The 21,112-nt window shown below is 41.9% G+C and overlaps 1 protein-coding gene across 7 annotated transcripts in view; it reads right to left on the bottom strand.

The window, feature by feature from the left end:
* Positions 1-475: 475 nt before the first annotated feature.
* HOMER1 (homer scaffold protein 1) overlaps positions 476-21,112 on the bottom strand; it is an 82,657-nt gene continuing 62,020 nt past the window's right edge. For 6 of the 7 annotated variants that reach the window (XM_075270203.1, XM_075270233.1, XM_075270224.1 and 3 more), the window contains 4 exons: positions 9,090-9,249; positions 6,967-7,077; positions 5,103-5,183; positions 476-996 (listed from right to left, as the gene is read on the bottom strand). In XM_075270203.1, coding sequence (XP_075126304.1) covers positions 808-996; positions 5,103-5,183; positions 6,967-7,077; positions 9,090-9,249 — 541 coding nt within the window. In that variant the 3' untranslated portion in view covers positions 476-807. The remainder of the gene's footprint in view (positions 997-5,102; positions 5,184-6,966; positions 7,078-9,089; positions 9,250-21,112) is intronic. The other variant, XM_075270262.1, reaches the window with a different exon arrangement.

The following is a 21,112-nucleotide window of genomic DNA, read 5'->3' as shown; positions in this document are numbered from 1 at the left end:
AAAAAAATTACACCAAGACGTTCTAGTAAAGAAATAAAGACCAGAGTGAAGTTTTTGTAAAGAGACATCTTCCAGTATAAAAAGAAAGAACATTATACAACGGGTTGGAGGGTCCTCTAACTAGTGTCTAGTTAAAGCGAAGTCTCTCTCACTCCTGGCTAGGTGAATTAGTAATGCACTTTTTTTCGACAGTGCAAAAATATCCTGAGAAAATGTTCAGATTTCAACAAAAATACAAAGGGCTTCTCCCGTCACTTTTTTTTTTTTTTTTTTAGTTTTTTGTTTTTTGCACAAAACACTGCAAGCAGGTATTTCATAGAAAAGAACAAAATAGGAACCTAGAAAATAAAGCAATATTCTGTATAGTATGTCTGAAAAAAAAAGGAAAAAAAATCTGGCAACTAATTTTTTATTTTTTTTTAAATATCCATCTGTCAGCAAACCGGAGATGGATTGCTCAAAAGAAAAAAAAAAAAACGAAAAAAAAAACTACTGGAAAGAATCTTGTACATTCAGGGCTAGAGCGTAGGACTACCTGGCACTGAATGTGTTAAAGTTCGTTATGGCCAATAAGGGAATAAGGAGGTAATTTGTAATTCAAGTTTTATTTTTAATTTCCTCTCTGTTAGCTAATAAAGCAAGTCTCAATTTCACACTTCAGCCAACTACGAAATTTGCAATTAAACTCTCGGAAAGGAGTTTTCCCATTCAGATTTTGTGCAACTCTGATACAGAGCCCACCACCGTGCTGTGAAGAGAGACGGTGCGTCTTTAAGAAGGTTGGTGGTGGCAGCCCTTTTTGCCTTTTTAACTGCACTCTATCAACTTGGCCAGGTTGTCTCTCAATTCAGTGAGTTCAAAGATTTTGCCGTCCAGGATTTCTAAAAGAGTCTTCAAGTTATTGCGAAATGCTTCCTGCTCGCCCTGACTTTTCTCCAGCCGCTGTTCTAAGTCGCTCAGTTGTCCTTCCAGTTCTTTGTTATGCGTCTCCACTTCCTGTGGTTGAAAAGTGAGAATGGTAAGGTTAACATTTCCCGAGTGGATTGACTTACGTGCCATGGAGACATGGTAACATGGTAAGATGATGAAGTTGTTCTGAAGGTCTTAAAACCAATAAAGATGTTGAGAGCTTTGGGATAAGTTTGCAAAGATCTCCTAGTCAACGAAATTCTACCTTATCAGGGAAGGCTGCTGCTAAGATCAATGAAAGACTCCTCTTCCTTATTACGTCTTGCAGAAGCTGTCATAGTGGAAACATGAGTAGCGTACACTCACTCCGGCTGACAGTCCAATTGATGTCTATCTCTTGGACCTGCTGTGTAGGTTGCCCTTTGTCAGCAGGTAAAAACAGGGAATCTTGTTGTGTCTGACCAACTAATGTTCTTTAACTTTTACTTTCACCAAGTTACTCAGATATCAGAGTCAAAGTATTTATGATCTCCATAAAATGTTAATTTCTGACTACAATCTTAACTTAAAAAAAACATATAAACATTAGAGATGAGCGAGTAGTACTCGATCGAGTAGATATTCGATCGAATACTACGGTATTCGAAATACTCGTACTCGATCGAGTACCACTCGCTGTTCCAATGGAAAAGTTCAATGCAGAACTAGCATTGATTGGCCGAATGCTATACAGTCGGCCAATCAACGCTGGTTCTTCTCTTACCTTTAGAAGTCTTCTCCATGCAGCTTCCCCGCAGCGTCTTCCGGCTCTGAATTCACTCTGCCAGGCATCGGGCCTGGGCAGAGCCGACTGCGCATGTCCGCTTGTAGTGTGGGCATGCGCAGTCGGCTCTGCCCAGGCCCGATGCCTGGCAGAGTGAATGAAGAGATGGTAGACGCCGCGGGGACGCTGCAAGGAGAAGACTGCTCGGAGGATCCAGCCCGACCCTCACTCGTGGACTTGGTAAGTATAATTTGATCGAACGTTGCCTACCCCTGAAACGAGCATTTTCCCCCCATAGACTATAATAGGGTTCGATATTCAATTCGAGTAGTCGAATATTGAGGGGTTACTTGAAACGAATATCGAACCCCGAACATTTTACTGTTCACTCATCTGTAATAAACATGTATTATGAAAAAAAAGAAAGCTGAATCTGTAATGTATAGCATAATGGCATATAAACTTGTATATTGTATGACTTAGGCTAAGTTCACATCTGCTTGGAGATTCTGCCACAGAAACCTTCAGAAAAGTCTTGTACTGAAGACTTCTCTCTACCAGTTTCAGTATAAAAACGATGGGCACCCAACAGACATCCTATAGACTATGGGGTCTGCCGATGTCCGCGAGCAACTGCTGTTTTGGTGACCAGGATCTCCATTGTCCGGCAAACCAGAATGACGAAGAGACCAGCACAGATGTGAATCTAGCTTAAACTATAAAAATCAGAAAAAGATAAAAACTTGGGGTTTGATAATATGACAGTGAGCAGGTTAACTGTATCAGCTAACCATCTTATCTTTTACCTGTCATTGCCAAGATCCAATATTGATCCCAAACTGACCTTAGTCTGTTCTGTCCTAACTAGTGTTTGACCATTGGCTTGTTCCTGGCCTTCTGATGTTCCAGAAAGGCCCGAGACACTAGAGGATTGGGTCCACATGACTGGGGGGAGGGTTCAGGAGCCGAAAGGGTCAGGGAAAGGTTTGTTTTGAAGCGGGAAAATAAGAGGAGGGGTCAGAGGTATTATAGTGGGGGCATGGGTGAGGGTTAGTTCAGTCTATCCAGAATGCACACAGTGAATGGCCCATCCACTCGCCCGGTAATTTTTAGGGTAAGTTGGTGGTTTTTGCGGGGGTTAGTGGGGGGTGAGAGGCCTAGCGGTCAGTGGTAGGACCTCATCAGCAGTATGGGGATCCTGGGGTTGAGTGTGGAAGCCTGGGGTTGTCCTCTAGTTGGGCTAAGGCCCCTCAGGGGTCAGGCTTCACGTGTTTAAAGTAATGAAAGCTACCCGAGGTGGGTTTCCACGCCTGGGTAGATGAGGCGGTGCCTCTCGCCATTCTGTTGATTGCTTTGTTGTTTGCACTTTAAGGTTGTGTAATCTGATATAGTAATACAATGTTTTAAGATAATAAAGTGTGTGTATTTATATCTGCCGCCCGTTTACGTGTATGTTAATATGTTTCTTATTCTCGTTATTGTGTTAATAAATTGGCCTCTACACGCCAAATTTGAATCCAATGCAGGTGTCATAGTCGTTATTGGGAGTCAAGAGGGGGATGGTGGTGTTATCAGTGTAAGGGTCAGGCAACTGAATTAGGAGGGGACTATAGCCTCATCCCCAAGTCATGTCCTGTCTGATACTCATCTTGACCCTTTAATTGTACCAGGCCTTAGACTCAGGCTTATGGATAAGCCCACTGCATGGACCCTATACAGCGGAACATGAAGTCCCTACATATCTGTATTTAGTACTATAAAAGAGTTGCCCATTGCCTTACAATGGATTCCATAAGCTCAAAATGGTGTAAAATTGCAAATTAAATAATATCTTACTGATCTCCTGTGCCGATGATCCCACGTCTCCCATCGGTAGCTGTATTCTAGCATCCACTGACGTTTCGATATGAACATATGACCACTTCAGTCCACAACTCTGAGGTCACATGTACATGTTACATCAGCACTGGAGGCCGGAATGGGTAAGTGACTTGGAAAGTGGTGGCTTGGGAGTGGCATGGATCAAAAGCGTGAATATTACTTTGTTATAAGCTTTTGGTGGTGATAGAAGGGGCTGGATAACTCTTTTAAAGAGGACCTTTCATCAGATTGGGCACAGGCAGTTCTATATACTGCTGGAAAGCTGACAGTGCGCTCAATTCAGCGCACTGTCGGCTTTCCCAATCTGTGCCCCGGGTAAAGCGCTATTAGTCCCGGTACCGTATCGCTTTACAGTTATAAGGGCGTTTCTGACACTTAGCCAGGGACGCCCTTCTGCCCCGCGGCGCCTATCGCGCTGTACAGTGTGAGCGGGGAGTAACTCCACCCTCCCTGTAGTCACAGTGCTCGTCCATAGACGAGTATTATCAGGAGAGGGAGGGGGCATTCCTCCCCGCTCACACTGTACAGCGCGATAGGCGCTGCTGGGCAGAAGGGCGTCCCTGGCTAAGTGTCAGAAACGCCCTTCTGACTGTAAAGCGCTACGGTACCGGGACTGATAGCACTTTACCCGGGGCACAGATCGGGAAAGCCGACAGTGCGCTGAATTCAGCGCACTGCCAGCTTTCCAGCAGTATATAGAACTGCCTATGCCCCAATCGGTGAAAGGTCCTCTTTAAAGATTCATCAAAGACTATTTTTTGCTATGGCCTTGCCACCTATTATTGGACGTCATACATTTCCATATATTCCCCCACAACATCCGGCCACTGATATAGTTGGTCAGTAAGGTTGTCAGAAATCAATCATGAAGACATTAGTTAATCTCAGAGTCAGCTGCGTTGCACAAATGAGTCATTTACGGTTGGATCATTCCGCCATCTCGCAAGCTTTTCATGTCGCAGCTAAAAGTAAATTTTCGAGTCTTTTTATTGTCCCTTTTGTTGTAAGTGCGGACGTCTATTAGGACAATTAGTCAGACGCCCTTACCAGCCTTCTGCTGTACCCACTTAGGAAACATTCCTGAGCTGGAGAAGGCGAAGTGTAATTAATCTCTGTCTACCCTCAACTACAAAGCTCCACATTGACTGCTGTGACTTGGAAATATTTTACATTTTATTATTGCAATTAAGTGTCTGTCTCTTCCATTGCTCTCTATGTTATCCCTGAGCTTTATTTTATATTAATTATTTAAGGCTTATCAAACGTTCTTTCATATTCATTTAACCAAGATTGCTGTGTCCATATATTGGCTTCTGGATGAACCATGCAATTAGAATCTTATCAGTCTCTATTAATATTCCTTTAATGATACAAAGAATCTGAATATTTAAGCAAATTTTACGTTTCACGCCGAGCTAAGCATTTTCAAAGATGCTACACGAATGCGAGGAAATATTTCACACTTGTTCTCTTTTTATTTTTGTCCCAGTAAAGTCCTGCCAGGTTAATATAAGTCCTAGACATTTGGGGTAATGATGTGGAACAATACCTGTAATTTTTGGCTCAAAGAATCCCTCTGGTCTTGTAGTTCCTTAGCATGTTCTACTTCTTCCTTCAATCTCTCGATTTCCTAAAACAGAAAATGTTGATAAGTAAGTACTAAGAACAAAATGTACGGTGGTATGTTCAGAACGTATGAGGCCGGGACCCTATGTTGCAAAAACATTACCTGCAAATTGCATGGGAGTCTGGCTAATCCCATCCACACATTGCAGATAAAAATCCACAATGGGATTGCTGTCCATTATACCTATGGAAACACTGATGTATTCTGTATAGGTATAATAGGGGCAGAATGGAAAACTCTGTGGACTTTCTGTGAAAAACACTGCAACGCGTTTCCGCCACCAATTCTTTTCCGCAGGGTTTTTGCTGCGTAGAGCCTTAGCCTAAATGCATCACGTTGACCTGACTTTCATTAACCTTGGATGACCTCAGATCTACAATAAGCTGTGTTATAGCCTATCCAGAGCTGAACTCAGAGTTCTGCTGGTTGTTATTGGGAACAGTCAGCAAGCTTGTTGACAGATACACCTATGGCAATTCAGATGAGCTTTTATAATGCAGTGGAAGACATAAAGAGGTTTTCTGGCCACAAATGCTTTTTTTTTTGCATTGATAACCTATCCACAGGATAGATCATCAGTAGAGATGAGCGAACACTGTTCGGATCAGCCGTTCCAAACAGCACGCTCCCAAAGAAATGAATGGAAGCACCTAGCACGTACACTTTGCCGGCGGCCAGTTGCCGTGCCAGGTGCTTCCATTCATTTCTATGGGAGCGTGTTGTTCGGAACGGCTGATCCGAACAGTGTTCGCTCATCTCTAATCATCAGTATGTGATCAGTGGGGTTCTGACAAGCGGACCCCACAGAGATTTGCCAATACAGTATAGCAGTGGATGGAGAGAAGAAGGAGTCTGCTCGTAGTCATGTAAAAGGAACTCCATCCACTATATAGCAATGATACCGGGGTGTTACAGTACACCTGGGGTCAGACAACCTCTTAAAGCTTGCCATACAGATGGCTGTTTTTGAAACAATTTGTAATTTATGGTTGGTCTGTGAAGGTTGTCCTCTTGTCCAAGTTAAAACAACAAATCATTGATCGATCTCTGCCATGATCTATGGCCTAGTGTTCATTAATGTGATACAGATCTGTCATCCTGCATGACTGCGTTGTCAAATACCGTACTACACCCGACTACACCAAGCAATTCCAATAAGGCAGATTATACTCAGTCTTGTCACAAAAGACATTGATGGTTGGTAACGAGCAAACAACATTGGCCATCCAACATCTCTTGTGTATGGCCACCTTTGGTTCCTACAACAAGTAAATGTACAGTGCTTAAACATTATTCACACTGTGCAATTTTATTTACTTTTTTATATTTACGTAACCAAATCCATATGGTATCAAAAGTACATATCAAATATGTATTATTCTTTTAATTTTTTATAGTCCTGTTTGGACTATACGAAATGTATTCAAAATCTACATGAAAGTGTCAAAGTGTGAATAAGACCTAAAGGTTACACTTCTCAGAATGTAACTAGGGTTGAGCGATCGGGATTGGGAAAGATCGGATCCCAATCGGCTATTGAGCAAATTTCACGATCGCGATCGGCTGGAAAATGGTCAAAAATCGGATTTTAAAAGCAATCTTGAAATCTCAAGATCAGCTCAACCCTGCATAAGTTACGTCTCTTAAGCTTGCAGAATTGTGATTTCAGCTCCGGGCTACAAAAACTGTAATACAACACTGACATAGAATTGCAAGATATTATGGGTTATTCCCATCTTAGGCCATTATGGCCCATCCAGGGGGATATTATAGAAATATACTGTACCTCTTCTTTCTTCTTCAGTGTGGATTCCAATTCTTGTATTGTCTGGTTCAGTTCCGTTTTGTGCGTTTGCACTGCATTTGCTTGACTGCTGAGACATTCTAACTCACTCACCTGTGGAAAGAGCGGATGACAGCGAACGATTTATCAACGTACAATTCTAGGAAAAATCTCGAAACTGGATATGGAATATTTTAATAAATATGTAAATAACTCCTATGAAAACCAAGGCAATAAATTATTCCTTTTGCAGACCCAACAGAAAACACAAAGTTGCTGCTTAAGGATAAAGGAACTGCAATTCTTTATTTTACTGTCTGAATCGTATTGGAAGTTATTGACCATGCTGCCCTAGAATTTGTAAATTGTAGACAGGTTTAAAGGAGTTTCTAGGCTTTGGTTAGGCCACTGAAAATGGGAAAGGGTCTCATACCCAGGAACCCCATGGATCAGCTCCCTGAACACCACTTCACAGGCCATGTGATATCAAATCATCGGTCATATGACCTGTTCGCAGTTCAGGACCATTCAAGAGAATGGGCTGAGCTGCAATACCAAGCACAGCCACTATACAAATATATGGCATTGTGCTTGGTCTCCTGAATAAAGGCCACAGCACTTACCTGAATGCTGTGATTTCTTCAAACAGCTGATCGGCAGGGTCCGGGGATCTGCGCTGATCTTCAATTTAAGGTGAAGCATGAGCTTCAACATGAATTAAGGGCAAACTCCAGCAGAGCAGGGATTATGAAGACAGGCTTGGAAAATGCCAGTCTCTATAAATCAGCCCCTTCATTCTTATATTTTATTCATATCAAAATATATTCACACCCAACAGCTGTTCAGAAAAGCATGGTGGCACCTTCACTAATTACAAAGCACAGCGCTATAAACTGTATAATGGCTGTGCTCGGTATTGCAGCTCAGCTCCATTGACTTGCATGGGACTGAGTTGCAAAACATGTGATGAATGAACATGACAGACTGAAACACTGCTGCTATACTGAACAACTGGTCCTAAGGATAGGTCAATATTTTAGTTCCGGGAAAATTACTTTCACATCATAAAAAGTCAAATAACCTATCAGTACAATTTGCGCTACTAAATGTAGACGTCACGCTTAGAGATGAGCGAACACTGTTCGGATCAGTCGTTCCGAACAGCACGCTCCCATAGAAATGAATGGAAGCACCATTCATTTCTATGGGAGCGTGCTGTTCGGAACGGCTGATCCGAACAGTGTTCGCTCATCTCTAGTCACGCTCATGGTAATTCTCCACAGATGCACAGATGTGTTGGGAAAAACTTTAGGTTTTGGAAAAATATCCATCTAGAGGGTAGGGAGATGTCCCACTCTTCCCTGACATCATGAGTAAAGGAGGACAGGACATAATGAATATCAACATGCCCAATCATTATACTTGCGATGTCTCTAGCAATGGCTTTCTCCCCTCTCTGTTGAAAGTGCATCTATACTTAGCCAAGTGTGCATGTGCATGCAATGGTCAAGATGTTGGCTGAGTGTATGGCCAGCTTTACAGCCGTTGCCCTTATATGTCTGTGGTACAAGAATACTCTGTGAAACAATATGAGGCCAAATGTCTAATAAAGCTACAAGAAGACTAAGACAATTATATAGTGCATAAAGTGTTTCTTACAGGAAATTAACAATCTATATGACATGCCACTTCCTGTGAGTATGACCCCTCGTTCACATCTGCATTTGGTAATCCATTCGGGTAGTCTGCATGGGGACACCCCGAATGGACTACCGAACGCATTTGCAAGTACTGTGCAGTGAAAGCACATAGATCCCCATAGACTATAATGGGGCCCGTGTGCTTGTCGCGAGCTCTCCGCACGAATCATGCGGACAGTAGATTGTGAAGTACTTTCCTCTCCGCATGTTCCTCGTGGAGATCTTGCAGCAAGCACACGGACCCCATTATAGTCTATGGGGTCCATGTGCTTTCACTGCACAGTACTTGCAAATGCATTTGGTATTCCTTTCGGGGGGGGGGGGGGGGGGTACCAACACAGATATGACCAAGAGGTAACACATAAAATACTATCTGGTCCAGTTCCACATTGTGACCCCGCACTGGTACAACATGTCAATACCCACCCGTTTGTGGAGACGCTCTGCTTCTTCCTGATACGCAGCAAGCTGTTGTTTCCATTGTTTGACATTGGCAGTAGACTCCAGCAAGGCTGCTGTGAGCTTGGCATTGTTTCCTTTGAGTGTGGCCAGTTCTGCTTCCCAGTGCTTGTTAATTGCAGAACTGCTATAAAAACAGAAAATAAAAGCAATGAGTTACAATAGCGGCCATGTATAGCCCTGGCGGACAACCGTCCAACATGCAACCATTACATAACAGAAGTGCAACAGTACAACACAACGAAAACATCGTCCTAAGGAATAAAGTCTGTGAAGTTCATTGGTAATTATTACAATTCTAATCTATTAGTACAAAGCTACAACCTGCAAATTCTATTCACTTAATGGGGGGATTTAGGCACTATTCAGATCATGTTACTTACATTCACTTAATGGATGCAAAGAACAGGTGCAAAAGGACGGCCATACCATACCGTTACACCATAGACGTGCCATGTTAATACCAGTGTCCAGACGTTTCCAAAGAAAATCAGGGTCAGTGTGGCGCGTCTGTGGTGCAAGAAAGGGCTGTGCACCGAAGATGCGCCACATTTACATTCATTTGTGCCAAAGAACTGTTGTGGAGGGGTTAATAAATTCCCCCCATTGAGCACATGGGTCTCGAACAACTCTACAGCGAACCAAAGTGAATGAAGCTGTGTCTCTAGATATAGAAGAATACAATGTATCCTATAATTCCATAAATAGATTGCTTGACAATTCCATCAATATAAAAAAATAAAATAAAATGACAATAACATCAATGTACACCCAGTCAAGAAACTGGTATATCAGGGGTAAGGAACCTTCGGCTCTCCAGCTGCTGTGAAACTACAACTCCCAGCATGCTCCATTCACTTCCATGGGAGTTCCAAGAACATCAGAGCAAGTATGCATGCTGGGAGTTGTAGTTTTGCAACAGCTGGAGAGCCGTACGTTCCCTATTCCTGTGGTATATTGTCAACCCCTCAATCAGTACAAACTATACTAGACCAAAAGCAATGTATTAGATATCAATAACCATCTGGCAATTCAATACTGTTTATAGCTTAAACATAAGAAATAAAACCGTCCACTGTTTCAACCAGATGTAGCTCACTCAGATAGTCAATATACATATATAGTACAACATAACCAACGGAACGTAATGGATTTATGCCAAGAGCTCCAAAGAGGCTGCAAATGTATCGACAAGGCCATAAACACCGGTTAAAAAGTCATATAATGTAAAGTCAGTATAATATGGGAGTAAGCATCAGAGAATACTATATACTAGTTAAATACTACAAAGTAAACTTAGATCTATGGATGTATGGATTGTTCCGATAAACACGTGTACAGATGTCGCAGAGTTAAACTGAACTTCTGCACTTGGTTAAACTGCTGCAGTGTGATATCACAGAAGACAAGGAAAAAGAATGGAAAGTCATTGTAAAAAAACATCTTTCAAAGACTTTTCACAGGGGTTAAGGAGATTCAACTTATACCTCCGACTACACCAGCTGGATCTCCCTTTAGGTGAAGTACTCTCTGTACTCCATAGAACTACAGGAGCGTACTGTGCATGCTCGTGTAAGCGGCCACAAAAAAATGGCCGCCCGCACGTGAGGTCAGCTCTGCCCGAGGCCCGTTGGCAGAGCCGACTTGCGCATGTGTTGAATTTTGACCCACCACGTGCCGGAAGAAGAGGATGAAGAGGCCGTTGCTGACGAAGATGGAGGCGGCGCTGGAGAGAGTTCTCTCACAGTATTGGGGACGCCCCCAGTGCTGTTTGAGTGTTGGGGACCGCCTCCAGTGCTGCAAGAGAACTCATTTGCATACCAACAAAAAACAGATTCTATACCATACAATGGCGCAGGGAAGACAACTAAAGGTAGGAGAAGAATAGCCTTTCTTAAGGCTATTCCGACGTGTTAGGGAGTAAAAATTGCGTTTGAATGATAGGATCCCTTAAAGAGTACATTTATTGATTTATGAGGAAATCTGATATGAATTGCAGGAAGAGCATATTATAGCCAAAGTACAAGTTGTCAAGATATCCCGCACCTATTTATGTCTGACATTACTATAGCATCATCATATTTCACAGCGCTGTACTGATGTTGTCATCACTCACTGTCCCCGATGGTGTTCACAATCCGTGTTCTCTAGTTGGTTATTTTTGGACTGGTGTTGGAGGAAACCCACACAACCCCACTGTGAACATGAATGTATATTGGTGGTATATTACTTATACCTCGTATGCCACAAGCCATAGCAATTTTTTTGCACAAGTTGGGGTTTTTGTGCAAAATAAAATGCAACTTTTTAATTTCTGTGCTGCTGAAAGAGGGTGAGTCCATCCCACGACTCAGAAGTTAAGAAGATTGGCATTAATAATACAAGGCTTCATAAATCTGCTCCATTCTCTTCGGTCGGACTGAAACACATGACCCGGGGCCACACAGTAACCATTTTGCTTTGATAGACTCTTTTTCTTTTCAGTATAATTATTATCAGTAAAATGTCCCAATGCCCTAAAATTACAGGTTATAGTTGCTAGGTATTCAGATACGGGTCATCGTTCCAGGTATTTATTCAGATTTTTGTAGTTGAAGATTTGAGGAATTTTATTCCCCTGAAATTAGGAAAGTATTTTTTTCCTTCCAGAAGTTTTTTGTCTTCTTCTGGATCAACACTGCAGGGAATGAATCTTAACTGAATGGATGGATCGATGTTGTATTTCTGTTTGTATGTTCTCGCATCCTTTATAGTAACAGAACACATCCATATGTGTGATTGTTACATGGGGCCTCTTTAAGAATTACCGTTCAGCTTAGTAGGAAACATCAGCTGCTTCAGATCCCTCCGGAGAGGTTTTGCCATCACTTCTATAAATTACTTTTGATCTCCGCAGTTAGTGTTCAGCCTTAATCATTCATAAATCTGCAAACAGTTCAAAGCAGATCAGCCATATCACACCGAGCGATGGGGACAAGTTTATTTAACTAAGGCGAGAGCAGCCATCAAATGTATACAGATGCCGAAAAATTGCTTCATTAGATGCCATCTATCAATACAGTAGACAAAAACGTAAATTGGAGAACTCCTTCATGTTATCTGTGCAGATCTTACAGTAACGGAACGTAGGAAGATACAAAGAGGGGAACGTCTGGAGCCAGCTTTGGAGTAATTTACAGCAAATTTATCAAATGTGCATATTGTTTGATGACCTTAGCGCATCTAACACGTGTCCTAGGATGTTATTTCAGTCCATAAGGACCTTTGGGTCTATTTCCCAAACTATAGAAAGTACTACGCACTATTCAGCACTTTTTTCTTCAACATATATTACCTCCCCTGGGAGAAGTGTTTCTCATACATCCGAATGTGGATGTTTTCCCAATATGTACATGGGATAAACCCTTATCACATTTGTGAGCATACTGTTTAACCCAGGGGTCCTCAAACTGCGGCCCGTGGGCCACATGCGGCCCGCCAAGCACTTCTGTCTGGCCCCGCCGACAATGCCGGCAGGCGTGCATTTATAATGAAGCTCCTGGGGAGCTCGGGCCAGGCCATGGAGCGCACTTCACTTTACCTATTGGAGGGCACCTCTCCCGATGTCTGTGCGACCTGCTCTGCCTCCGGCCCACTGTTTAAAAAGTTTGAGGACCCCTGGTTTAACCAATATGTTGCTGAATCTTACATGATAGTATTCGTATGATGCATGTAAGGGTTAAAACTGGGTTCATAGATTCTGTAAGGCCCGGTTCACATCTGCATTGGGAGACCCCCCAAACAGACTACCTAACGCATTGACAAGCGGAGAGCAGTTAAAGCACACGGACCCCATAGACTATAATGGGGTCCATGTGCTTTCCACACGGTCTCCACAGCAGTCATGTGGACAGAAAAGTAGATCATGAAGTACTTTTCTGTCCACATGTTCCGTGCAGACACTTGCATTATAGTCTATGGGGTCTGTATGCTCTCATAAGCTCACCACTTGTCAATGCATTCGGTAGTCCCTGAACATAGATATGAAGTGGTACTCAAAGTTCCCTTGGGACCCAGCAACTATACTATAAAATACCTCAATGAGTGATTGTTGTCTTATCGAAAACTTAGGCCTCTAGATGAGTATACCTGTAGAATATGGCCGGGACATATAAAATTCATGAGACAAAAGCTTTGTCTTCTTCTTGGACACAGATGTATAGTACAGAGACATAACAGGTTATGGGTGCCATATAACCTCTGCTGTGATCTATTATAGGCCAAGACGTCTTTTGACCTAAAACACTGCATTATCCTGAACGGCTACAACCGCCCCAATGGACATTACCGGTGATAATCACCATGTCCTCTGGGTATATCACTGTGGACGCCTTATTTGAACCATTGAACATAAGCGAGACATGAATGCTGTATTACCTATGTAAACCATTAAAAGGAATGCTAATTCCAGGTAACGTACGCCATAACATATCGTCCCGGTATATGAAGTAATTAAAACACCAATGAAAACAAAACCACTGAATGGAATTAGGGTTCTCTTAAAATAAAGCACATAAGCATCGCAGTCAGTCCTATTTCACATAGTCGCAGCTCTCCTGATTAATTTAATGGCGTACATCAATGCTATTTCACGCTGTTAGACCATAAACCCAGCTGAACGAGCTGCTCTCCATGTTGGAAATTATCATTAGAATTAATGTGAGTCATTAAAGAAGTACCTTCTCTATCTGTGCGTCGGATCAGAATTCACTGCCAAAGGCTATGAAAGCAGTTTTATTTTCTGCAAAGTAGGTCAGTTATGAAAAATAAATCCCATTAGTTTCACCATATGGAGTATTATTTGGCGTAGAAGATAAGCATACAATTATTTAAGCTCACCAAAAAAAATGCAGAGCAAGAGATTATTAGGGACATAGCTTTCTATATAAGGTATTATTGCAGGCAGGAGAAGCAAACATTCTCCTAAGATCTAAGGAGTAGGCTCTTAAAGAGATCTGAGATTGGGACTGATGAGAAGAAGATGCAAATTAACATGTTGCAGTTAGTTCTAGTCACTAAGATACAGGGGTGCAGTTATAGAGGGTGCTTAGGTAGCAGTCGCATCTGGGTCATGGTTCCTGAGGGCGTTCCAAAGGCCCTTATTATATAATAAGACACCAATTTTATACATGGTTGGTGGGGAGAATCTGGTAAAGAATTTACAACAGTCTGGTCTATCAATGATGCATGAACTCCACCAGGAACAGGCCAAGGTCAGGACTGAAGACCAGGACACAACATTGGGAGTAGACCGGGAGTAGGCAAATCGTTTTATTTCCACATCTTCTGAACTACACATATACATCGTGATATCTGTTAACAAATATACAACTTGAAGCTTCTGGGACCCATTGCAAATTCTGCACCAGGTTATTGCCACCTATCATTTATAAAGTTGGTGTCTTATTTTGTTGCAAGGGTATTTGGAAAACCCTCAGGAACCAGGGCTCAGATGCGACTGCTACCTAAGCACCCCCTATGGCTACACCCCTGTGACTTTAGAACATATTTATTTGATAAAGGCAGCATAGAAAACAGGTCAAAGGTCAAACTCAGGGACAAGGACAAGAACACCTTCACAGGACCCAGACTAGGCTAGGAACCTAAATTGCTCAGACACCTTCCTGTAGGAGAAGATCATCTGTATAGCCTGGAAACACAGGGAATTGTACAGATTAGTCAGAGTATGACATGCCCTTTAAGAAATGGTCACTCCTAGAGAAGCAGGAGCAATATATGTGCAGTCATGGTGAAGATGCAGGGGAGTGTGGCAGGGAATGGGAGTCACCCAATGGCCGCATCGTGCCAGAATTATAGTATGTAGCTTAGATAAAACATTGCTGCCTGGCCAGATACTGCAATGTGACTGTTTTGTACTGCACAGAACTTGTATCTTACAAGAGTTGGGTTTGGACAGGTATTTTATTAGAAGGATCTCCCAAGAATAAACTAATAACAGGGTGTACTGCATTGGTGCTCTCTTATCTGGAACACATGATGGCTGAGGGCCGAAACATATGTTGGTCAGAACGTTGTGTCTGTAGCTTTATTACGTTGGGGATCTGTTACCCGTACATTGGTCCCTTAGCATACATTATTAATTTTTTCCAGGGAGACCATTGTAAGTTGAATATATTGTATGTTGAAATATGGTGGTTGTTTTCATAGCCCCCAAAATCACAACCGATATGTGATATTCAATAATTATACACTGTGAAAGCACCAAGGATTGGGTGGGATTGGGTAAGGTCAAAGGGGCATGGGTGGGGTTAGATTATGGTTTATCATATGTAAATGTGTTCCTTTTAACGTGATCTGAAAGTTGGGATATTTGGTTATGGTCTAAGGTGGTTAACCCTTTCACTACTTTATAGGGGACCCAAGCTGAACCTTAGCAATGGGGGCCATGAATCTTTAGTTACCTTGTGGGTAAATGTGCCTTCCAGGACAATATTGCCCCCCTTTTCTAACAACTCTCCTGAAGGGGAAGATTAGGAATTTTTTGCTTGAGGTGCCAATTTTGCTGTCCTTCCGCACACCATATCCATGGCACTCGGAGTTCCTCTGTGAGTGCAGGGTAAAGCAGCTTCACTCCTGCCTGCACCAATAGCTGGTACCATCCCAGTGAGCCAAACATGGGGCAGATGAAGCAGGGGACACCACCCGATGCTATTGCAAATCAGAGGACCACCATAATGCTTATTATGACAGTCACATCCATGGCATTGTATTTACAATGCCTATGAATATTGTGGCTACTAAATATCTGAAGGGTTTGCTGGACTTGTGGCTCAACAATAACCAGATGCATAAACTTATTATATAGGATAGGATTAAGAAGATTCCTCATATTTAGATAATTTGCGGATTGTCGCTCATATGAATAGAATAATTTTGGTGTACAATAATGATAGTCCACAAATTAGATGTGAACACTGGAGCACAGCACTATTTAACGTTTCTATGGAGACATGATGATTTTTTGTTTTTTTCCCACACCCAGATATCTTAATATATTCCAGTACTAAAATACAATAGGTTTTTGCTTTAATATGCCTGGATTCTCATGAATCATATCGGTTATACAATAAGTCATTTTATGATTGATTCTTAACCTTAACAAGATATAAAAAGTGTAAGGTAATGTACAATAAATTTTATAAGGCTAAGTTCACACTTGCAGTGTGTAAAAAAAAGTGTAAAAAAAATGATACTGTAAAAAACAAAAGGATATATGGATGCAAAAGGATATCATTTGTACCCAGCTCCGACTGACTTCAACGTAAAAAAAATAAATAAAATTTAGCGCTCCCCATCATGGCTTTATTTTTTATATTTTTTCTGGAAATGTGTGAATAAACTGACATCTGGTCAATAGAGCCTGTCCTTATTCTGCAAGCAGTGACTGGACAATGTCAAATTGTCTAGGTCAACTTTGCTTCTATAAGGATTGACTTGATTTTTAGGAGGAATAGCACAATGAAAAATTCTCAAGAAACAATTGTAATTTGTATAGACTTGTATAGTTTCTGCAACATCAACATCCCAAGATGCTCGAAAATGTTCCCACAGACAGTTCGACTGCGGTGGAAACTCCATAGCAAAAACCACAACGTTTTACAGTCACTACAAAGTGGATAGGATTTTAGGGAACCCCAACCAAATATTGCAGAAAAATACATGCAGCGGAAATTCTGCGATTTCAAAAACTTCCATTTCTGGAAATCGCAGCATGTCAATTATACATAAGGAAATGTCGGCGGTTTCCCTACAGCTGTAATTGAAGCAGAAAGTCCGCAGAGGAAACCTCATGGTGCCTTAGCCTAAATCACAAGTAAACATTTATTTAGATGTTCAGAATTCAGTAGTGCAGGTGACGGGAACAAACTTTGTAATATACTGAGTCTTTAACTATTACTCCTGTCTTTACTTCTTACGTGAGTGGTTTCAGTCCATACTCCATACACAAGTAGTGTTAGTGTACAATCTTGTCTATGGAGAGGAGTGAGACAAAGATATGAGGCTGTCTACAGCATTAAATGAGTCATTTCTGTCCGGAGAAGGCTAGATAGATTTCCGGATAACCCAGCACAACCGACACTACATACTACCGCAGATTACTCGCCAGTCTTAATATATTGGCCCCATAGTGCCCACTGACAAAGTATCACTGGAAAATTAAGTCAATAGCCAAAAGGATTCGTTTCCAGACTTCTTGCCAACAGAAGTTTGTTACCACTTTAAGTGTAAACATCATGAGCATTTCTTGACATTAAAAATTGCCCCGGATTGCCCTGTGTGAACTTGGCCTTAGAGTTAGAATTATATAGGATAGATAATTATGGTTACATGGTCATAAGGCAGATGGGTATGTTAGTATCTGCCGGTAGAAAATCACAATGCTACAAGATAAACTTATCTAATGACACTAAAATTCCATAACTAACATAGCATTCCTTATCCGTACTGGGACATGTTATCAGGATGCTTTAAAGTAACTTTACGAATCACACGTCTATGTTAAGAACTGTATCGGCTTATCACCCACATTCCCAGTCTGAAACTTTCCATGTCTCTCCTTGCTTTTTATGGATTATGTCAAATCTCTTTCTAACCCATTGAAATAACTGGACATGAACTCAGCAATGCTCCTCACCAAACACCAAATATCCTCAGCATAGACTTCAGGGATCAGTAACTCTAAAACCTAAAGGTAATAGAAATACAGGAGAACTGAAAATCTTCTGCCATCTCTCTATACTTTATAACCAAGAGTGCACCACCTACCGTATGCAGCATGTGTGTGTCATTGCTTGTCAGGGGGCAGCGTTTCTGATATATGTACAGTCCATCCTAATACCCATCTGCAGTTTGGGCAATGGGATGGGTGGTAAGTAGCGCTTTTTTAAAAAAAAATAGGCTAAAATAAAATTTCATTTCACGGTAATGTTTTTCTTTAATCCAGTCCCCAAAGGTAAAAAAAAAGTTTATGCAGTATTTATGTTTTTGAGCTCGATATTGGAAATTTTGGGGATAGAAGAGACATTATGAATATTTAAGAGTTGTTGACAAAAATGATAATACAATAACAGGAATTGTATCTGAGTGTAGGTGATAAGAAAATATAAAGGATAACCAATAGTTAGAACAGCAAAGAACCTCATAAAATACACTATAGCAGTTTATGAGATGAATATGCATAGAAAAAGTAACCCAGTAAACGATTTTTTGTCTGCCCTGTTTGAAAATGAGCCTATGTGTAGTGTAATGTTATTGAATAACTTACTGAGAGCTTTATTACGAAATTATGTGCTCTCCTCTGGAGCGCTGACCTCATCTTTGTCCATCTGATGCACACAGTAACCCAGATTTGCTATTGTGGTTACAACTAGATACTGGCATAAATGTAGTGCATCTGGTACATTTGGGCTAAAATGTTTCGACCTGCTAGACATGTGGGTGTGGGTTCTTAGAAAAATGGCGCATAGCTTAGATGCCACCATGTGCCAAGATTGTATTGTAAAATTCTGGTTCAAAGTAAGTCAACTAAAAGGAGGTATAAACTTAGATACACCAGATTTATCATCAAAAATCAACCACTGTGATAAATCTGGTGAATGTTCAGATTGATTGTGTAAGTTTTTACACTGTCTAACTATTTATAAATCTGGTGTTTCCTGTATGAACAAAAGGTGAAATTATCAATGCAAGTCTATGAGAGACACATCAAGGCTCTAATAGACTTGTATTGTGAGTGTTACCTCCTGTCCTCCTGTGCATATAAGAAGTACTGGAAAGAGCAGACAAGAGGTGCTCCAGAGGGGAGCACATAAGTTCACAATAAAGCTGTCAGTATGTCATATAATAATGCTACAGAGGCTGATTTTCAAAAAGAAGGAACTTTTTTTTACTGGAGCGCATCTTTAAACCTTAGTGGGGAGACATGTTAGACTATCCTAAAAGCATGATAGGCACCGTTTACATCTGCCCAGTGGTTCCTCTTATAAACCCCAAACCCAACACTAACAGACCTTAGAGCCGATTCCAGACACCAAAATAAATTCAGACCTCATGTCAGACCCTCCAAGTAAAAAAAAATAATAAATAACACGTATTTCTCTCGTCCTCTTTCTCTGTGGACCTGGTATAGAACCATAGTTATCTGACCATTATTCAACAAAAGGCCCTGCACCCATTCTAGTTGAGGATTTTCCACAATTTCTGCAAATTTGCAACAAAAATGTAGAAGTTTTACAGGCTTTTTTTTTAGTTCAATATATTTTATTCAATATTTTTATCAATTCTAGAGCTTTGTGCCCAAACTATATAGAGAAGTGAAAAAAGAAGTAAAGGTATGAAACCACCAACCGAGTGCATGGGTTTATCTCAATATTAGTAATAAAGAGTGTACTTATAAATACAGAATAAAATAGGAAGGAAAGGTAGAGAGGGGGAAAGCAGCTAAAACAAGGGATGTGGGAGAAAAGGGGGGGGGGGGGGGAGTAAAAGGGAAGGGGTGACCGACCAGCTCGAAGGGCCTCAGCCCACATGGCTTCAGTTCCTAAATCTATCATGGGCCAACAGATAGTGTTAGGGCCCCTTCAGACGGAGGATACGCTGTCTGATTTTGAACGTGTAGACGTTCCGAATCAGCAGCATTTAAAGCAGGTCCCATTGCTATCATTAAAATCAAATTTTTTGTCGATCACACCTTTAGATGTCTCCTCTGCGCCGCCATATGGTAGAAATCCCGGTTTTCGTCTGTATGCAAATGAGTTCTCTCGCAGCACTGGGGGCATCCCCAATGCTGTGAGAGAAATCCCCAGTGCCGACCCCATCTTCTTCAGGAACGGCCTCTCTGCGTGTCTTCTTCCGAAGCTGGGTTCAAACAAGAAAATGGCCGCTTACACAGCTGTGTAAGCCGACTGAGCATGCCCACAGGCCACAAGAAAATGGCTGCTTACACAGCTGTGTAAGTGGCCATTTTCTTGTGGCCGGTGGGCATGCGCAGTCGGCTCTGCCCGAGGCCTAGAAGTTTGAACCCAGCTCCAGAAGAAGACACGCAGAGAGGCCGTTCCTGAAGAATATGGAGGCAGCGCTGGAAATTTTTCTTGCAGCATTGGGGACGCCCCCAGTGCTGTGAGAGAACAGACGAGAACCGGGATTTCTACCCAACAGCAGCACGGAGAAGACATCTAAAGGTAGGAGAAAAATAGCCTTTCTTAAGGCTATTCCTATGTGTGATCGACAAAAAAATGTGATTTTAATGATAGAATCTAGAGATGAGCGAACACTAAAATGTTCGAGGTTCGAAATTCGATTCGAACAGCCGCTCACTGTTCGAGTGTTCGAATGGGTTTCGAACCCCATTATAGTCTATGGGGAACATAAACTCGTTAAGGGGGAAACCCAAATTCGTGTCTGGAGGGTCACCAAGTCCACTATGACACCCCAGGAAATGATACCAACACCCTGGAATGACACTGGGACAGCAGGGGAAGCATGTCTGGGGGCATAAAAGTCACTTTATTTCATGGAAATCCCTGTCAGTTTGCGATTTTCGCAAGCTAACTTTTCCCCATAGAAATGCATTGGCCAGTGCTGATTGGCCAGAGTACGGAACTCGACCAATCAGCGCTGGCTCTGCTGGAGGAGGCGGAGTCTAAGATCGCTCCACACCAGTCTCCATTCAGGTCCGACCTTAGACTCCGCCTCCTCCGGCAGAGCCAGCGCTGATTGGCCGAAGGCTGGCCAATGCATTCCTATGCGAATGCAGAGACTTAGCAGTGCTGAGTCAGTTTTGCTCAACTACACATCTGATGCACACTCGGCACTGCTACATCAGATGTAGCAATCTGATGTAGCAGAGCCGAGGGTGCACTAGAACCCCTGTGCAAACTCAGTTCACGCTAATAGAATGCATAGGCCAGCGCTGATTGGCCAATGCATTC

Source organism: Leptodactylus fuscus, chromosome 1 (genome assembly GCF_031893055.1).
Source record: "Leptodactylus fuscus isolate aLepFus1 chromosome 1, aLepFus1.hap2, whole genome shotgun sequence".
In the NCBI taxonomy this organism is placed as follows: domain Eukaryota; kingdom Metazoa; phylum Chordata; class Amphibia; order Anura; family Leptodactylidae; genus Leptodactylus; species Leptodactylus fuscus.
The sequence above is the reverse complement of the archived record's forward strand: the minus strand, read 5'-3'. Positions and strand labels throughout refer to the sequence as shown.